At 46.9% G+C, this 21,231-nt stretch overlaps 1 protein-coding gene across 1 annotated transcript in view; it reads left to right on the top strand.

Moving 5' to 3' along the window:
* Positions 1–21,231, top strand: part of GLP2R (glucagon like peptide 2 receptor) — a 754,367-nt gene that overhangs the window by 616,139 nt on the left and 116,997 nt on the right. Inside the window, exon 9 of the mRNA XM_069200419.1 lies at positions 8,768–8,837. Coding sequence (XP_069056520.1) covers positions 8,768–8,837 — 70 coding nt within the window. The remainder of the gene's footprint in view (positions 1–8,767; positions 8,838–21,231) is intronic.

The raw sequence follows: 21,231 nt of genomic DNA, 5'->3' as shown, positions 1-21,231 counted from the left end.
TACATGTCCTGGTAGTGTAAAACTCCTAAATTCGTTTTTACACTACTGTGAGGCCTGCTCCTTTCATAGGCTAACATTAGGGCTGCCCTCATACAATGTTGGAGTGGTAGCTGCTGATCTGAAAGGAGTAGGAAGATCATATTTAGTATGGCCAGAATGGTAATACAAAATCCTGCTGACTGGTGAAGTTGGATTTAATATTACTATTTTAGAAATGCCACTTTTAGAAAGTGAGCATTTCTCTGCACTTAAATCTTTCTGTGCCTTACAATCCACGTCTGGCTGGGTTTAGTTGACAGCTCCTTGTGCATTCACTCAGACACACCCCAAACACAGTTTTATCAGCCTCACTTGCATACATCTGCATTTTGAATGGGTCTTCCTGGGCTGGGAGGGTGGAGGGCCTGCTCTCACACAAAGGACTGCCACACCCCCTACTGGGACCCTGGCAGACAGGATTGAACTGAAAGGGGACCTGGTGCACTTCTAAGCCACTCTTGGAAGTCTCCCCCACTTCAAAGGCACATTTGGGTATAAAATCAGGGCCTCTGCCCTACCACCTCAGACACTTCCTGGAGAAGAAACTTGTAACCAAAGCCTGCATCCTGCCAAGACAAACTGCCTGGCTGCCCAAAGGACTCACCTGGCTGCTTTCTGAGAAGGACTGCTGCCTTGCTGTTGCCCTGCTGCCTTGCTGCTCCCTGGCTGTGGTGAAGAAGTTCTCTCCAAGGGCTTGGAAAGAGCTTGCCTCCTGTTCCTTGAAGTCTCAGGACCAAAAAGACTTCTCTCTTGCAACGGGACTCCTTATGTGGTGAAAATGTGACGCACAGCTGGCTAAAAACAACGCACAGTCTGTCCCGTGGTGAAAAATTCACCGCACGCCGAACCGGAATGACGCTGCCTGACTTCGCAAGGAAAAGATCGATGTGGCACCTCGAGTGCGACCGGAACTTCGGCCCACCAGATCGATGCCCAGCCGACCTGGGAGGACGCCGCCCGACTTCCAGAGGGAAAATCGATGCAGCGCCTGCCGTGAGGGAGAAATTTCCCCGCCCCGCCACCGGAACCACGCAGAGCTTGTCACAAGCCCAGGATTCCCCGCACAGACCCCGGGGCTTCTGAAAAACCCTCAACCCGAAGAGGATCCACGACCAAGCACCGGAAATCTACGCCCAGCCGTCCCTGGGTGGAAACTAAACAACGCATTGACCGTGTGCGGCCCGAGAAATCGACGCACAACCCTTTGTTTCCCTGCTTCTCCTCCTCTGCAGCCCTTTGCAGAGATTTTTCACGCAAACCAGATACTTTGTGCTTGAAAGAGACTTGGGCCCTCATTACGACCCTGGTGGTTTGTAACCGCCAGGGCCGCTGGACGGGGAGGCACCGCCGACAGGCCGGCGGTGCCCCGCGGGGCATTCTGACCGCGGCGGCTTAGCCGCGGTCAGAGAAGGGAAACCGGCGGTCTCCCGCCGGTTTCCCGCTGACCCCAAGGAATCCTCCAAGCCGGCGCAACTTGCTGCGCCGGCTTGGGGATTCCGACTCCCCCTCCCGCCATCCAGTTCCTGGCGGTTCTCCCGCCGGGAACCGGATGGCGGGAGGGGGAGTCGCGGGGCCCCTGGGGGCCCCTGCAGTGCCCATGCCAACAGCATGGGCACTGCAGGGGCCCCCGTAAGAGGGCCCCAAAATGTATTTCACTGTCTGCCTTGCAGACAGTGAAATACGCGACGGGTGCAACAGCACCCGTCGCACCTTCCCACTCCGCCGGCTCGATTACGAGCCGGCATCCTCATGGGAAGGGAGTTTTTCCCTGGGCTGGCGGGCGGTCTTTTGGAGACCGCCCGCCAGCCCAGGGAAAAACTCATAATACCCTCCGCGGTCTTTTGACCACGGAGCGGTATTATGGAGGGCTGAATTCTGGCGGGCGGCCTCCGCCGCCCGCCAGAATCAGAATGAGGGCCTTTGTTTGCTTTTAAAAGACTTAAGACACTTTATATCACTTTCCAGTGATATCTTTACATTTTCTTATTGCATCTTTTATCGTTTTTGACCTGCAAATATCCAGATAAATATTAAATATTTTTCTAAACACTGTGTGGTGTATTTTTGTGGTGCTATATTGTGTTGTTGTATGATTTATTGCACAAATACTTCACACATTGCCTTCTAAGTTAAGCCTGACTGCTCAGTGCCAAGCTACCAGAGAGTGGGCACAGGATAATTTGGATTGTGTGCGACTTACCCTGACTAGAGTGAGGGTCCTTGCTTGGACAGGGGGTAACCTGAATGCCAACCAAAGACCCCATTTCTAACAAAGCGGTATCAGGTTGAGGTGGTAACTTCATGTCTGCATACCTCAAGGCAATGTAGAAGGAGTGTGGTGTTACCTACAAGTTCACCACTCCTTATCATCCACAGACAAATGGATTGGTTGATAGATTTAACAAAGCTCTCAAAGGCATGATCGTGGGACTCCCTGAAAAACTCAGGAGCAGATGGGATGTCCTGTCGCCATGCCTCCTTTTTGCTGTTAGGGAGGTACCCCAGAAAGTAGTGGGCTACAGCTCCTCTGAACTCCTCTTTGGACACCCTGTAAGAGGTCCCCTTGCTCTTGTGAAGGAGGGTTGGGAACAACCTTTAAAAGCTCCCAAACAAGACATTGTGGACTATTTGCTTGGCCTCAGATCACGGATGGCTGAGTACATGAAAAAGGCACTAAAAATCTTCAGGCCAGCCAAGAGCTCCAAAAGCAAAGGCCTAACCAGAAGGCTGTCCTGACTCAGTACAAACCAGGACAGAAGGTGTGGGTATTGGAGCCTGTGGCACCAAGAACACTCCAGGACAAATGGACTGGACCCCATCTCACTGTGGAGAAGAAAGGTGAGGTCACCTATTTAGTGGACCTGGGCACTGCCAGAAGCCCCCTTAGGGTGCTTCATGTCAATCGCCTCAAACCTTACTATGACAGGGCTGACCTTACCCTGCTCATGGCCACAGATGAGGGGCAGGAGGAAGAGAGTGATCCTGTCCCTGACCTCTTCTCCACCACTGAAGCTGATGGCTTAGTGGAAGGAGTTGTACTGGCAGATTGTCTTGCTGCTGAGCAGATGGACAACTGCATAAATCTCCTTGATCAGTTCTCTGACCTCTTCTCCCTAATTCCAGGTACAACTACCTGGTGTGAGCACACAATGGATACTAGAGACAGTTTACCTGTCAAAGGTAAAATTGATTGACAGCCTGACCATGTCAGAGACTGTATCAAACAAGAGGTGCAGAAAATGTTGGATCTGGGAGTGATCGAACCCTCTGAAAGCCACTGGGCAAGCCCAGTGGTGCTAGTCCCCAAACCTCATATTGAAGATGGAAAAAAGGAAGTGCAGTTTTGTGTGGACTATAGGGGTCTCAATCAAGTAACAAAAACTGATGCTCACCCTGTACCCAGGGCAGATGAGCTAATTGATACACTGGCTTCTGCCAAGTATCTAAGCACTTTTGATTTAACTGCAGGGTATTGGCAGATTAAGTTGTCAGAAGATGCTAAACCAAAAACAGCATTTTCAACCATTGGAGGGCATTATCAGTTCACAGTTATGCCCTTTGGATTGAAAAATGCACCTGCCACTTTTCAGAGGTTGGTGAATACAGTCCTCCAAGGATTGGAAGCCTTTAGTGCAGCATATCTAGTCATTATTGCTGTCTTTAGCTCCACCTGGGATGATCACCTGATCCACCTGTGGAAAGTTTTGGAGGCCCTGCAAAAGGCAGGCCTCACTATCAAGGCCTCAAAGTGCCAGATAGGGCAGGAGAAAGTTGTTTATCTGGGCCACTTGGTAGGTGGGGAACATATTGCACCACTGCAGGGGAAGATCCAAACCATTAAGGAATGGACTCCCCCTACAACTCAAACCCAAGTGAGAGCCTTCAAAGGCCTCACTGGGTACTACAGGAGGTTCATAAAGAATGATGGCACTATAGCTGCCCCTCTTAATGACCTCACATCAAAGAAAATGCCTAAAAATTTATTATGGACAGCTTGCTGTCAAAAGGCTTTTGATGAGCTCAAACAGGCCATGTGCTCTGCACCTGTCCTGAGAAGCCCTTGTTACTCCAAAACTGATGCTTCTGAATTAGGGGTAGGGGCAGTTCTATCACAGCTAAACACAGAGGGCCAGGATCAATCTGTTGCTTTTATCAGCAGGAGGTTGCTCCTAGAGAAAAGGGTTGGTCTGCCGTAGAGAGGGAGGCCTTTGCTGTGTGTTCAAACAGACCACAAACCTCTATTATGGCTTAAACAAACGAAAGGTGAAAACCCTAAATTGTTGAGGTGGTCCATCTCCCTACAGGCAATGGACTATAAAGTGGAACATAGACATGGGAGTACCCACCGCAGAAGGACTCCCCAGATATTTCCACTTAGATAATGAAGACTCATCTGGGTAAGGTAAGCCTTATGCCTTATTGTCCCTCGTTTGGGGGGGTGGTTGGGTAGGAAAGTACCATCTTTCTTGGCATGTTACCCCCAATTTTACATGTATCTCAGTATGTTTTTGCCTGTCTCACTGGGATCCTGCTAGCCAGGACCCCAGTGCTCATAGTTTGTGGCCTAAATGGGTATGCCTGTCTAGTGCCTAACTGTGTCACTGAGGCTCTGCTAATCACAATCTCAGTGCTCATGCTCTCTCTGCCTTTAAATTTGTCACCATAGGCTAGTGACCACTTTTACCAATTTCAATTGGCATACTGGAACACCCTTATAATTCCCTAGTATATGGCACCTAGGTACCCAGAGTATTGGGGTTCCAGGAGATCCCTATGGGCTGAAGCATTTCTTTTGCCACCCATAGGGAGCTCAGACAAACCTTTACACAGGACTGCCATTGCAGCCTGAGTGAAATAACGCACACGTAATTTCACAGCCATGTTCACTGCACTTAAGTAACTTATAAGTCACCTATATGTCTAACCTTCACTTACTGAAGGTTAGGTGCAAAGTTCCTAAGTGTGAGGGCACCATTGCACTAGCAAAGGTGCCCCCACATAGTTCATGTCCCTTTCCCCAGACCATGTGAGTGCGAGGACACCATTACACGCGTGCACTACATATAGGTCAATACCTATATGTAGCTTCACAATGGTAACTCCGAATATGGCCATGTGACATGTCTAAGATCATCAAATTGTTCCCCATTCCAAATCTGGTATTGAGGAGCCAATTCCATGCATCCTGGGGGCTCCACTATGGACCCCCCAGTACTGCGAAACCAGCTCTCTGGCTTTTCTCTGCAGCTACAGCTGCTGCCCCCCCACAGACAGGGCTCTGCCCTCCTGCGGTCTGGGCAGCCCAGTCCCAGGAAGGCAGAACAAAGCATTTCCTCTGAGAGCAGGGTGTTACACCCTCTCTCTTTGGAAATAGGTGTTAAAAGCTGGGGAGGGGTAGACTTTCCCAGCCTCTGGAAATGCTTTGAAGGGCACAGATGGTGCCTTCCTTGCATAAGCCAGTCTACACCGGTTTAGGGAACCTCCAGTCCTTGCACTAGTGCGAAACTGGACAAAGGAAAGGGCAGTGACCACTCCCCTGTCCATCACCACCCCAGGGGTGGTGCCCAGAGCTCCTCCAGTGTGTCTCAGACCTCTGCCATCTTGTTTCCAGAGGTGTGGAGGCACTCTGGAGGCCTCTGAGTGGCCAGTGCCAGCAGGTGATGTCAGAGACCCCTCCTGATAGGTGCACACCTGAATAGGTGGCCAATCCTCCTCTGAGGGCTATTTAGGGTCTCTCCAGTGGGCTTTTCCTCAGGTTATGACTTGCAAGAATTCATCAGGGTTCCTCTGCACTTCTCTCTTCGACTTCTGCCAAGGATCGACCTCTGACTGCTCCAGGACGCCTGCAAAACAGCAACAAAGTAGCCAGAAGACTGTTTCCTGGTGGTGCATGCTCTGGGGGCTGTCTGCCTTCACCCTGCACAGGAAGCCACGAAGAAATCTCCCGTGGGTCGACAGAATCTTCCCCCTGCTCCAGCGGGCACCAAACTTCAGCAACACCGGTATTCTAGGTCCCCTCGCATCCTGATGAGTGTGGCCCCTGGAACACAGGTGGTGGGCCCAAGTGACCCTGACTCTCCAGTGGTCCAACTGTCCAAATTTGGAGGAGGTAAGTCCTTGCCTCCCCTGCCCAGACAGTAATCCTGTGCATCATGCGATCTGCAGCTGCAAGGGCTTCTGTGCACATTTCCAAGAAATCCTGCATGCACAGCTGAGCCTAGGTCCCTAGCACTCTGTCCTGAGATGCTCAGCTCCCTGAGTTGATTTCTAGTGTCGTGGGACCTCTCTTTGCAGTGTTGAGATGACTGCCATGTTCAGACATCTTGAACCCATGTTCAAGGACTTCTGCAGGTGCTTCATTCCTGTCCAAGGGCTCTCTATGTTGCTGAGGGCTCCCTCTGTCTCCTTTTCCAAGTGGCGACATTCTGGCCCTTCCTGGACCCAGGCAGCATCCTTTTTCTGCATCTGCAACTCTTGCAGCTAGCAAGGCTTATTTGCAGTACTTTGCCAAAGAAACAACTCTGCATCCTCCAGCACTTCGTGGGACATCTTCTGCATGAAGAAGAACTCCCTACCTCCTTTCATTGTTGCAAAACCTGCAGCTTCTTCCAACTGGAGGCAGCTATTTTGCACCTTCATCTGGGGTTTAGTGGGCTTCTGCCCCCCCTATACACTTTAGCGACTTTTGGACTTGGTCTCATTCCTTTACAGGTCTTCAGGTCCAGGAATCCATCTTCAGTGCTTTGCAGTCTGTTGTGGTCCTTGCAAAATCCTTTATCACGACTTTAGTGTGTTTCTGGGGAAATAGTAGTACTTTACTCCTACTTTCCAGGGTCTTGGGTTGGGGTCTCCTTTACACCCTTAGTGTTTTCTTACACTCCCAGCAACCCTCGACACACTACACTAGCCTAAGGGTCCATTCGTGGTTCACATTCCACTTTCTTAGTATATGGTTTGTGTTGCGTCTAGGCCTATTGCATCCTATTGTATTCTACAGTGTTTGCACTACTTTCTGACTGTTTTACTTACCTGATTTGGTTAGTTGTGTATATTTTGTGTATATTACTTACCTCCTAAGGGAGTATATCCTCTGAGATATTTTTGCCACATTGTCACTAAAATAAAGAACCTTTAGTTTTAGTCACAATGAGTATTGTCTTTCTTATGCTGTAGTACCTATATGATATAAGTGGTATTGCATGAGCTTTGCATGACTCCTAGTTCAGCCTTGGCTTCTCTGCTGTAGCTACCTCTATCAATCTAAGCAGCTATGACACTACTACACTCTACTAATAAGTGATACCTGGACCTGGCACAAGGTGTAAGTACCATTGGTACCCACTACAAGCCAGGCCAGCCTCTTACAATACGCAGCTGCAATGATATAGCCAATTCCCTTGGGGGCAGACATGCCTCCCTCCAGTCATCATCATCCAGCTCACCCACCCAATCTTCCCACTTCCGTCAAAGGGAAAGAAAACCATTGATAATCAATGAAAAATAGATCGCCGATATGGCTCCCTTACCCAGGGGCCCAATAAAGATTTTTGAGTAGAGCGGGTTATGTTCCAGGATTGGTTGTCCATTGGGAGGTAAATTCTCAAGGAATGATGCAGTTGGAGAAATCGAAAAAATTGTGTATGAGATAGGGCTTATTGATCCCTTAATTCCTGAAAGGACATCAGGGTTCCTCCTCAGCTAACATAGAAGTATGTAATTGTGATCCGGTCCCATTGACCAAAATCTTTAAGGCTCGAGACCTGTGGAAGCAACAAGGGAGTCAAATCTGTTACGTGGTAGTCCGACCGGATTAGGCGTAGCTCTGCCCTCCTGCAGAGCACTGCCACCTGAGTGCAGGATGATGCTGTTAGGGGTATATGACCCATGTAGAGCAAGTTAAGAAGCCCCTCAACCCCAGTAAATAAAATTCCAAGCAGTAAGCAGGATTCCCCTTCCCCTACCGGGATCCATTCATTTAGGGACACCAGATGTGCTGACAGGTAATAACAATAAATGTTAGTCATACCAAGGTCACCATTACTTTTCTGTATGTATATATGGTTACAAATTTGAGTACTCTTGGAATTTTGGCAAATGTACGGATATACTCCAGGAATTCTTTGTGAATTCATAAAAAGAGAATTTGGAAAAAGTTACTATAAATAAAGTAGAAACCTGACTGGAGCAAATATCTGACTTTTGTCCAGCTGAGCGTACATGAACTTGTTCTGTTCAATATTTAATTGCACAACAACATGTGTCAATTATTTTACATCTATTTACATCCTGATACCATGTAGAAAATACACAATTAATACTAAACAGTTGTTGTCAAATTCGTTTTTCCCCTGAAAGTATCTATAGAAAAGAACATGTCAAATATCACTGAAAGATGGATCCTTTGAAGGTGATGATCATATTGACTGGACTAACACCATTCATAGATTGAACTAATGGGTGTAACTAGGAGCTTTTTGGGATATCAGACAGACCTACATTAAGAAAGTTGAGTCGTATTTCAGACCACATATAAATATTTCTCCATCCTACGATATTAATGTATTCCTTGCGTTGACAAAAAACTCTATTAATATTGCTTTAGGGTCTACCAGAATGTTGATAAGCATGAAAATCCGTCGCTATGAAAAATAACTCATGAAGCTGCAATTATTTTCCTGTGATTCACATAATTATTTAATGTATTCTTTTTATTAATTTTATTTATTAGATGCTGGGGTACATATGGAAATATGGGAATCTGGTGGATCATCAGGGGGCCAATGGTGTTATCAATAGTTGTAAGTACATGCAGAATGTTGAATTATTAGTTCCCTCTCTAGATATGCGTGCATTCATATGCAATCCAGTTTACAATCTTGCACAAAAACAACATTTTATAAAAAGATGCATTGCCTATATACTATTTGAATTTCTGTGTTGCGTTTCAAATGGGCAGTAAAATGTATTATAATATTGTTTAAATTTGAACCTCATTTATGTATTCTAGGATATATGACAGTTTTTCTGATCTTTACATTTTCAGTATTATTATTTAAAGAATGAAGTTTCAAAATGTAAACCAATTATCACACAATTGTTTAGAAAATTGTGATTATGGATTTCAATCAAATAGGAAAATTGTAAAGTCAATGCATTTTGGAAAAGAGCCTTTGACTTGCTTTACTTATGCATTGCTTGCTTATTGTTTTTACTGTTAAGAGAGAGAAGGAAATCTGTGTTGCTTGAGTGATAAAAAAGAAATGCAATGTTATCTTGCATCTGAAAAATCAACTCTTTATGCTTCATCAAAAATTAAATAGCATCCTCCAGCTGTCTCCTGGCTCTTTTTAATTTAAGCTATAAGAATGACATAACAGAACTCTGAGACCAGATCCAGAAAGAACTGAGCTCTATTGTTCTCTTAAATATTTTCTGGAACAAGTAGACCAGGCTGAATTAAAAGCCTTTGAGTTATGGTGGGCCGCAATACGACAATAGCTGAACAGCTACATGGTGCAGTGCAGTCTGTTGAGCTTCATTACCACCAGTTACGAATCATCTTCTCCTTTTTTCTGAACATAAATTCAAAATATTTGTTCTGCCATTACTACAGTTCAGATTATATTAACGTTTACCTATGTTTTTACACCAGCAACAATTTAGACTAAACTTGTTAATTCCAATTTCTGGCACTCTGACTGCTTTTTAAACTATTAACAGTTTTGTAACTTTTAAGCAATTAGGATGGAATTAAAATAAAAATATGTTTCAAATTTAGGCCCATATTTATACTCAGTTTGCTCTCAGTTTAGCCTAATTTGTTTGACACTAATTCAGCAAACTTAACTCCATATTTATACTTTGACACTAGACCTGTGTAGCGTCAAAATATAGGAGTTAACATAATTTTTTGAATGCGTGAAACCACCTTGCGTCAATGAGATGCAAGGTAGGCGTTTCTGTCCAAAAAATGACTCTAAGCCCCTAGCGCCACATTTATCCACCCGTGCAAAAATGATGCATGGGTGGGAGGCGGACCCAAAAAATAATGTTGACCAAGATTTGCGCCAAATTTTAACGCCTGGGTCAGACCAGGTGTTAAAATTAGGCCCAACACACCACTACTTAAGGAAAACACACAAAAGCAGCATTGGCAACCCACAGGAGAAGATGGAAGTGTTACTGCTCCAGCTCGGGAGATGACGCAGAGGACAACAACCACACAGCAACCACCACCACTACCGCAGCAACCACAACCACCACTAGGGCACCCACAAAGGCAACGCAGAAGTCAGGAGAGGATATTCGGAAACGGGACAACCCTTTGTGTCCTCAGGGAACAAGACCTCATTAGGACATAACACCTCACCTGGCAAGCCTTGCTACGCCTGCTGCACCACATTGAGCCACAGATCACAGCCAGCCTGCAGACACCACATAACATACCACCTGTCACAAAGCTGATAGCTGTCCTGCATATGCTGCCAAATGGTTCATTCCAGACAATGGGTGCACTGGTTGCTGGTGTGTTACAGCTGTCTTTCTCGGTCTTCCTGCCAAAGGTATTAGACGCAATCATCTGCTTCCCCAAAACCCAGCAAATGCAGCAGGAGGTAAAGTAGGGCTTTTACCAATTTGCTGGCCTTCAGCATGTGCTGGATGCAATGGACTGCACCCATGTCCGACTTGTCCCACCTGCAGCAACAGAACACCTATACAGGAATCGGAAACATACATACTCTATAAATGTGCAGGCCATAGTGGACCACCATGGATTATTTACTAACATTTTAGCCAAGTACCCTGGTAGCGTCCATGATGCCTACATATTCAGGCACAGCAGGATCAACAAACAATGAATTGCCAATATGGTATCAATAGCCCATCACACCAAACTACATTGTGTCCTAATAGGATGTATGCAAGGGGCCCTCACAAGTAAGGTATGTAAACAAATTGAAATTAAGTTATGTAAGTCAAAAAACCTAGAAATATATACACAAAACACCAACCCTGTAGGACACACAAGACATAAAGCATTCCAAAAACACATGGCCAGGGTAACACATATGTGCAGGGTAACAATACGTATGCACCATGCTGCAGCACAGCACAATCAGTGCACTGCACAAACACATACATCCACATGTACGTAACACACCCACAACTTGACAGGCACACCATGTGAAGGACAGGTGGAGATATGTACCCTTTGCTAACAGAAGATGTCCACAAACCACTACAAGTGCCCACAGGTTGGCTACTAAATACACTTCCAACACACATTACACCAAACAACGATAGCACAGCAATGTCAATGGCATACACCATGGTCATGTAACGAAAGTCACACATAGGCACAGACCCCTTAAATCATGCCCTGCAAGTCTCTGCCAGAACATACATCAAATGCCAGACAACTGGTGCCAATACCAACTACATCTCATCAACACATACCTGACTTACTTGTAGTGTGCATATACATCTGCCTGATGCATTAGGTCACACACATAGGAATACAAAATTAACAGCCATCACATACCATGTGCCAGATTTGTGAGAAGTGGCACCACACCTACTGTAGTGCCACCTCACATGCACCACTTACTGACCCACAACACCATCATGTCTGTACCGAAAACAATAAATGGCCCACCATGGGGCAGAGTCACTGTTAGACAGTGCAGATCATGGATGATATAGTGGGACGCTGTAGGAGAATTTAGGAAAGAGACACATTTGTAAAGTAGCTGAGCCCCATCCCATAGCCTGCACTTTGCATGTGTTGACAGTATAAATGCTGATATATGTATTGGAAGATAGGAGAAACACTGGTAGTAATGTTGATCATCCTGAAACAATGGAATACACGCCCTTGGACACCTGATTGCTGGCACAAACACCAGCTGCCACTCAAGATCACTAAGGGATATATGTAAGAGCCCCTAGTGCCATTGTCATGGCCTGCACTGTATGTACAAGTTGGCGGATGACCACTCTTTTGTGACTTGAAGCCACATTGGAAATAGGGCCACCTCCCACGTGGCAGTTTGCGTGGAAGGAGCGTGCAATGTGTGTTTCCGTAGGTGTGTCACTACAAGATACATAGCATGATTACGCTGACTCAGATGTAGGTGTCACCTAAAACCTGAGGTAGTGGCATCCCAGGGGTGGCGTTTGCAGGTTGCAATAAGGAAATAGTCTGTGATTTGACCTCATATGAATGTGCCACCTATGCGTGCTACATACTGCTGCACACACAGAAAGAGCTAATTGCCCATGAAAATAGGATATGTTTAGGAAGGTGTCCCTTCCTGCACAGATGTATCCGCCTCCACAGGGCAACCAGCCATGCACCCTGGTGCAAGGTTGGCAGTGTTGGTGCACAGCTGCATATCTGGTGCCGGCACAGGGGGCAAAAATGGTTGCTTTTTCATATATTACACATGGTGCATTCCTGCATAGTGAAAATGATGCAGCACAGCCCTGCTAATTTTGGTGCTGTATTGTGCATTGTCACTTACTCATTGAAAAGGGCCTAAGTATTGCACTTCATCTGTACTGACACTTGTCAAAATGGCTGGGAAGTCCAGGCTTTGTAGGGCTACCATGTTGTCACTACATCTGACCCCATTGTGTTGCAAGGATGTGTCATGTCCTTTCTGGTGATAGCACACTGCTACAGAGATGCAGTACACAACACATGGTACATGCATACTGAGCATCAGTTAGGAATCCAAATTATATGTCCCAGGTCCTTGAGCCAATACCCAAGGTTGTCACGTCTAACAATACAGTGATAGTAAAACTTAGCACAAGGTCAGGAACTCACACCATACCACAAACACGTCTGAGTCACAACCAACTCCAACTAACAACTGCCATGCTACACACTAAATCTGGTGCAAGCTTTAACAACAACTTACATCTTTTAACTTTGCAGCGGATCAGGGTTACGGCATACAGCCATGGATAATGACCCCCTTTGCAAACCCGAACACAGCAGCAGAGCATGTCTACAATGAGGGACACCTTTTGACATGCAATGTGGTGGAAAGGACATTTGGCATCCTCAAATCCATATTCAGGTGCCTGGACCTGACAGAAAGGAGCCTCCTTTATGCCTCACCCATTGTGTGTAAAATAATCCTCACATGTGCCACCCTGCACAACATATGTGTTTGAATAAACCTGCCATTGTACGACCAGGTTGCTGACCTGCCTGAGAAGGAGGATGGTGCTGACAATATGGAGGGGAAACAGCACAACACAGCTGCTGGTGTATGCTGGAGACAACATATTGTTGCCACCTTTTATACATAAGAACGACTGAAATCACCATGTTAAATTTGTAAATAAAGAGTTCACATTTAAAAACAATCCTGATTTGGTCTATTCAATTTCCATGAAATACACCATAGGAATGTGACTCTAACCTAAGGGAGCATGTAACAAATACTAAACTGACAAGTAATGTATCAACATTATATGTGATGTGTTAGACTGTATTACCACCCTCACACACATCACTTACAGCCTCATCACTTGTAAGTGACAACTGAAGGACACAATCCATGGACCACTTCATATTTTGTACATTCACATTGCTAACTTACTAATCAATAGCCCATCACACCCAGCTACAATGTGTCCTAATAGGATGTATGCAAGGTAAGGGATGTAAAAAAATAAAATAAAATAAGGTATGTTGGAACTGAACACTGTCACAACTCAGTGTGAGAGTTGCAATGGCTACATGGAACATGTTTGACGAGGGGGACTTCATTGCTAACTATGGTTGTTACACTTGGCATCATAGGCATGGTCTCCCCTAACATTTTGCCTCTACTTCCCAGGTTGTTTCTCTGCGCTGGACTCTGTTTTTACTGTTTTGTGTGCTCTGGACGCTTTACCACTGCTGACCAGTGCTAAAGTGTAAGTGTTCCTTATATAAATTGTAAAGAGCACTAGAGGTGCCCAGGGCCTGTAAATCAAATGAGGTTCGCAGGCCCACCCTCATTAGTAGTCTTGTGAACCTGTCTCAGACCTGCCACTGCAGTGTCTGTGAGTCCAGTTTTAAACTGCCAATTCAACTTGGCAAGTGTACCCACTTGCCAGGCCTAAACCTTCCCTTTTTATACATGTAAGGCACCCCTAAGGTAGCCCCATGGGCAGGGTGCAGTGTATGTTTAAGGTGGGACATGTACTTATGTGTTTTACATGTACTGCCAAATTCAGTTTTCACTGTTGCAAGGCCTATTTCTCCCATAGGTTAACATGGGGGCTGCCTTTAAGTATTATTAAAGCACAGATTAACTTTGGGAGCAGATAGACGTGCACAGTTTGGGGTCTCTGATCTCACAATTTAAAAATACATCTTTAGTGAAGTTGGTTTTTGGATTGTGTGTTTGAAAATGTCACTTTTAGAAAGAGGGCATTTTCTTGCTTAAACCATTCTGTGACTCTGCTTGTTTGTGGATTCCCTGTCTTGGTTGGTTTGACAGTTGAGCTGTTTGCATCTCTCCTCTAGACAGTGACACAAAGGGAGCTGGGTTCTAGCCTACACATCCTGATGGGCCATCTGGGCTGAGGGGAGGAGTGGTCACTCACATCTGAAAGGGCTGTGCCTGCCCTCACACAATGCAGTCTCCAACCCCCTGGTGTATGTTTGGGGCTTGACCTGGGCAAGTCAGGATCTTGAAAACAACAGAGACTTCTCTTTGAAGTAGGCCTACTTCAAAGGCAGAAAGGGGTATAAGAAGAGTACCCACAACCTCTGAAAATCAGATTATTTCTGAAACCAAGAGACACCTCTGCCAAGGAGAATAGCTGGAAACAGGAGGAGGAGTATTGCCCCTTTTCCTGTGACTGTGTTTTGTTGGGTTGGCCTGCAGCAGCTGCTTCTGCCTGAGAGAGGACAAAGACTGACTTTTGTGTGACTTCCCACTGGTGAAGACTATCCAAGGGCTTGAACTGTGCTTGCTTCTGTTGTTGAAGTCTCAGGCACATCATAGACTTCTCTGTGCCAGCACTTGGGCTTTCTGCTGTGAGTCCTGCCTGTCAAGTGGTGCCCTAACCTGTCTCTGGGCCCTTAAAAGGTGCAGCTGGTGGAAAACGACAGAAATCCACGCAAAGACGCCATGTGGGTGAACTTTCGACGCACCACCTGCTTTGGGGCTGAAAAACAACGTGCCGCCAGCCTCGTGGCTATCATTGATGCTCCACCTGCATGGCATCTGGTAGATCGATGCAACGTGGATGGAGAAATGATGCGCAACACCCGCAGAGGCTGCTGTTAATGATGCAAGCCCCCACGCTGCACAGTTTCTTGACACTGTGCGACCGGATTTCAACGCAACATCACTGGGTGCGGAAAATCAATGTAAAGCCTCCCTGCACCCAAGGTGCCCGCCTAGATCTAAATGATGCACGCCGACCCGACTGAAGGAGGAACAACGCACGTTCTCACTTGCAAGTGAGAAATCAACACATCGCTGGCCTTGTCCGATGCACGCTTAGCTGTGCAGCTTTATTTTTTAAACTACCCAGGTAATTTTGTATGCTAACAATGTTATCACTGTGTTATAAAGGATTTAAGGCTCTTTTGCTTTTTAAATTCATAACTTGACTAGTGTATGTTGGATGTTTGTCGTTTTGGTCTTGTTTTGTTTGGATAAATATTGCCTATTTTTCTAAACCTGTGTTGTGTCATTTTGTAGTGTTTTCACTGAGTTAAGGTGTGTGCTGGTACAAATACTTTACACATTGCTTCTGAAGTTAAGCCTGCCTACTCGTGCCAAGCTACCAAGGGGGTGAGCAGGGGTTAACTAAGAATGATTCTCCTTTTCCCTGACTAGAGTGAGGGTCCTTGCTTGGACAGGGGTAACCTGACTGCCAACCAAAGACCATATTTCTAACAGTGGTCATCATGATTTGCCCAGGGATGTTTACCAATGGAAGAAGATTAGCCTGCGCAGTCTATCCATGGTAATCTGTCCTGCCACTGTCATGGGGCACAACCTTGACACAGGATAAACATGACCTCACGCATTGCACAGACACGTCTGTGGAATGCACATTAGTATGGATGAGAACATATGCAGCTAGGGCTGCAGGTCCAAAATATAAAACAACAACCATTGGTAAATGCAATGAGTTAAATAAAAAACTGTGTGATCAAACCATACTCTGGGTGGAATGTAGGCAGAGTGTGTCATATACAATATGTACTAAAGATGTACACGTCTCCAGAAACTCCTAATCTAAATACAGAGACAGATGGTGGGGTAAATTTCCTAGGTAGCAATAGTTCGCCTATCATCAACAATGCCTGATCTATGTATGCAGCTTCAAATAGTATGCTCTGTATGACAACATCACATACCAAAACACAATACACAATCACAATTCAGACCAATTTGAATGCCAAACATATGTGGATACACTGTTGTCACACATGCATGTATATGCACGACGTGCAAATAATTGCATGCTGTTTACTCCGTAACACACACATTGGTGGAACCAACCAATCACACCCTTACCTCATGGCTGCATGGACTTCCACATGTGGCCATACCCCATATGCCATATTGCAGCACAGCCCATGTCATGTGTATGGTGAATCAGGGTGCATCCAAGGACAATGCAAAAAACCATGCAAACAGGAAATAAGGCAAAAAATATGACGCACATGTGTCAAAAACACCCACAAACGTTACGAAAATGACACATGAGCCCTTAGCGTGAATTCTACGTTCACATTCCTCTTAATGCAGCCTTCTGTTAAATCGATGCATAACAGTCATGCGTCAATGTAAACGACGCATGCGTATTATGCGTCTAAAATAAACCACACATCTGCCAAATGCATCAAATAAAAACATGCACAACTGAAAAATGGGATGGACACGCCCAGGAAGTGATGTAATAGGAAATCCTGTCTACAAGCATGGTACAGTGGTTGTAGTTTCACTTTCTCTTTACAGTCTGTGCCTTTGTGACTATGGCCCTCATTATAACCTTGGCGGTAAGTCCCACTTACCGCCATGCCGACTGCCGCCAACATACCGCAGCGGTATACTGCTACCCATATTATGACCCACACATACCAATCGTCACTATACGGACATGAACACAAGTCCGCCTCCCCAAAGGTCATTGATAAACTGGTGGTAGCAAAACCCACACCGTTACGCCAACAGAACTACGCCCACAGCATTATGACCCATGAATCACTGTGACGGACATTCAACTGCGGTAAACCATTGGCAGCACATACTGCTGCGCGCAAAATACACATACACATTCAAAACAACACCACATTGGACAATTCAAACTACACGCACCTGACACTCATACAAACAACACACCCACACACCCACACCACTATAAAACACACACCCACAGCACACACATCCCTTTACGACTCAAAGAAATTGACAACTGAGAGAGAGAGAGAGAGAGAGAGACACCAAGAACACCGACAGAACCAGAGCCACAGAAAACCATCACCCATACACCATCCACGCACCTCACAGCACACACCCTAACACATCACCTCACACACCCTCACACACACCACACACACTACACCCATAGCACCACAAAGACAGCCCAGGTTCTGAGAGGAGGAGCTAAGGGTCATGGTGGAGGAAATCGTCCAGGTAGAGCCACAGCTATCCAGAACACAGGTGCATCAGACATCCATTGCAAGGAAGATGGAGCTATGGCGGAGGATTGTGGACATGGTCAACGCCATGGGACAGCACACCAGAACGAGGGATGACATCAGGAAGAGGTGGAACGACCTACGGGGGAAGGTGCATTTTGTGGTTGCAAGACACCAGATAGCTGTACAGAGGACTAGCGGTGGACCACCACCTCCTCCCCAACAACTAACAACATGAGAGGAGCAAGTCTTGGCTATCATGCATCCTGAGGGCCTGGCAGGAGTAGCAGGAGGACTGGACTCTGGTAAGTCAACTCTCTATTACTATCACCCACCCTACCTGCATGCCATCACATACCCCGACCCTTACCCTCACTCCCACCATCCGAATGCTAAGCCCTGCATGCCATACCAATGCATGGACACCACTCACAGCCCGGCATGGACACCCATCACCACAGCATGCACACTCAAGAGAGTCACCTAGCCCACAAAATAACTACTCACACAAGGCAAAGCTCACAGGGCATTCACAACCATAAAGGCCAACACACACATGCACAAGATGTCACGCGCTGAAACAATAACACTGCATTTACCTCCCCACAGGTCCCACACCCAACGTCACCAGAGAGGAGGTGCCAGCAACATCAAGCCCCCCCCCGAAGAGGCCCACAGGGATGACAGTAGCTCTGCTCGCCTGGATCTGAATGACCAACCTGGCCCATCAGGGACCTCTGGACATTCGGTTACCCAGCCACAGTCCCATACCACCACAGAGGCCCCCCCAGGAAACACCAGCACAGCACACACCCAGTGGTCCCACCCCTCTGTCCCCAGGACACATCAATCAGCAGTGTGTTCACCACTACAGGGATCCTAGGCAACCCCACAAACACAGGACGATCAGGGATCTGGGGTCAGTGGCAGTGGGCACACGGTTCAGGGGACAGAGGCACAGGACAACAGAGACGTTGGGAGGACTGGTGTGCGACAGGGGGAGGACAGGCCCAGGGAACCGACCCTCCACAAGGCACTCACCAACATCCTGGGAGCATACCACCATTCCCAGGAGATGATGGGCCAGATACTGGACAAGTTGCAGGAGACCCACTGGCTGCAGGAGGGACAATACCTGGGGATTAGGAAGGACCTGAGGGACATTCACACCACCCTGGTCACCAATGCAGGGGTGCTGGCAGACATGGCCAACACCATGAGGGAGGCAGTGGCACACCAAAGGGCACCTGACACTAGCTACACCGATGAACAGCTCTCCACCTCCGCTGACGCAAGTGTACAGGAGGCCCCACCACAGGAACAACAGGCCGCCAGCACCCCTCCCCCTGTAGAAGGAGAACCACCACGCAAACGGTCCCTGCGATCCAGGCAGAAGCCAGAAAACATTGCCAAGACCCCCACCAGGAAATAAGACTCTCCTGAATGTCACCCTTGTGTCCCACTCTGTCACCCTGTCCACCTTGAACTGCCATTGCTCCACTTCCTATGCCCCCTTGGACAATGAACCTGTGATCCACATAGAATGGACTCTATCCTGAACATTCCTTCACCATCACCCCTGCCCATTGCACATCCCCATTATATTTTCAGCAAGTAAATAAACACGACTTTAAAAAATACAAGTATGTAGCATGTCAAATGATTTAAATATGTTTTCCTTTAACAATCTGTAGACATTGCAAGTAGACTGTACAGTAATGTATACATAGGTATGATCTATATTGTGCTGCAGTCAATACACCAGGAGCCAGAGTAGGGAACAGATATCTGTGAATAGACATGTCAAAGGGTACAGTAAGTGGCCATAGTAGTGGGAATAGCAGCCTACCAGTGAAAATTTACAACACAAAACTGCAATGGAAGATGAAGTTACAGTGTTTTACCTGTGTGTCACTGGAAGTACTGTCAAATGATAGATGTTCTGTTGTCCACACCCTCATCCTCTACCTCCTCTTCATCACTGTCCACAGACTCCACTGCTGCCACCTGCCCATCTCCAGCCTCATCCACCTGCAGAAAAGGCACCTGGCGACGTAAGGCAAGGTTGTGCAACATGCAACATGCCACGATGATCTGGCACACCTTCTTGGGTGAGTAGCACAGGGATCCACCTGTTAGATGGAGGAACCGAAACCTGGCCTTCAGGAGGCCAAAGGTTTACTCTATAATTCGTCTTGTTCGACCTTGTGACGTTCCTCTGCCCTTGTCGTGGGATTCCTCACTGGGGTCAGTAGCCATGAGAGATTGGAGTAACCAGAGTCACCTGTAAATATCGAGGGATACCTGTTAGCCAGACACTCACCCTTAGGGCCAACCCCACACCCATATACCAACAAACACTGGATGGGAACCATGGGCTCACCTATTAGCCACACCCGCTGCCTCTGGAGTTGAGCCATCACTTATGGGATGCTGCTATTCCTCAGGATATAGGCATCATGCACAGACCCAGGATACTTTGCATTCACATGGGAGATGTACTGGTCCGCCAGGCACACTATCTACACATTCATAGAGTGAAAGTTCTTTTGATTCCTGAACACTTGTTCATTTCTCCGGGGAGGGGGACAAAGGCAATATGTGTACCATCAATTGCCCCAGCAATGTTGGGGATATGTCCCATTGCATAGAAGTCAGCTTTCACTGTGGTCAAATCCTCTACCTGGGGGAAAACAATGTAGCTGCGCATGTGTTTCATCAAGGCAGACAACACTCTGGTCAGCATGTTTGAGAACATTGGCTGGGACATTCCTGCTGCCATGGCCACTGTCACTTGGAAGGAGCCACTCGCCAAGAAATGGAGCACAGATAGGACTAGAACAAGAGGGGGGATCCAAGTGGGCTGATGGATAGCTGAGATCAGGTCTGGCTCCAATTGGGCACACAGCTCTTGGATTGTGGCCCTATCATGTCTGTAGATGAGGATAATGTGCCTATCCTCCATTGTTGCCAAGTCCACCAGGGACCTGTACACGGGGCATGTCTCCATCTCCTATTCATCCTCAGCGGTTGTACTCTAGGGGGCAAAATGATGAGCATCTGGACATTTCATCAATGTACAATGCATTGCATGTTGTGACAGAAACAGTATCTTTATGTTTATTCCGAAAATGTGCTTATGTCGGCTGTGACGCAGTTAGGTGTCATGGCCTGCCCCTCCTGAAATGGTATCCGCCTGTCCTGTGTGGAGGGACAGGTGGAAATGAGGTAATGCTGCTGACGTTGCACGTTGTTGAGGGAGGCTGCCGAGTACCGCCGTGCAACTCCTCATTCGATATCATTAGGCCCTATGGGCTACAATGGCCAGTGGTGATGTACGCCGGCGTTGATGGTACGCACCTCCGCAACGTGACCGCCATTTTATATCTGTTCACTCACTTGCTACCTAACCTTCAACAGGAGAGAACCTACTCTACAAGTGCTGCTGTGTCTGGAAGCAACCATGGCTCGAGTCACTGGGGAAAGGGCCCCTGCCTTTACCATTGCGGAGTTGGAGAAAC

The sequence above is a fragment of the Pleurodeles waltl genome, chromosome 7, assembly GCF_031143425.1.
Source record: "Pleurodeles waltl isolate 20211129_DDA chromosome 7, aPleWal1.hap1.20221129, whole genome shotgun sequence".
In the NCBI taxonomy this organism is placed as follows: Eukaryota; Metazoa; Chordata; class Amphibia; order Caudata; family Salamandridae; genus Pleurodeles; species Pleurodeles waltl.
The sequence above is the reverse complement of the archived record's forward strand: the minus strand, read 5'-3'. Positions and strand labels throughout refer to the sequence as shown.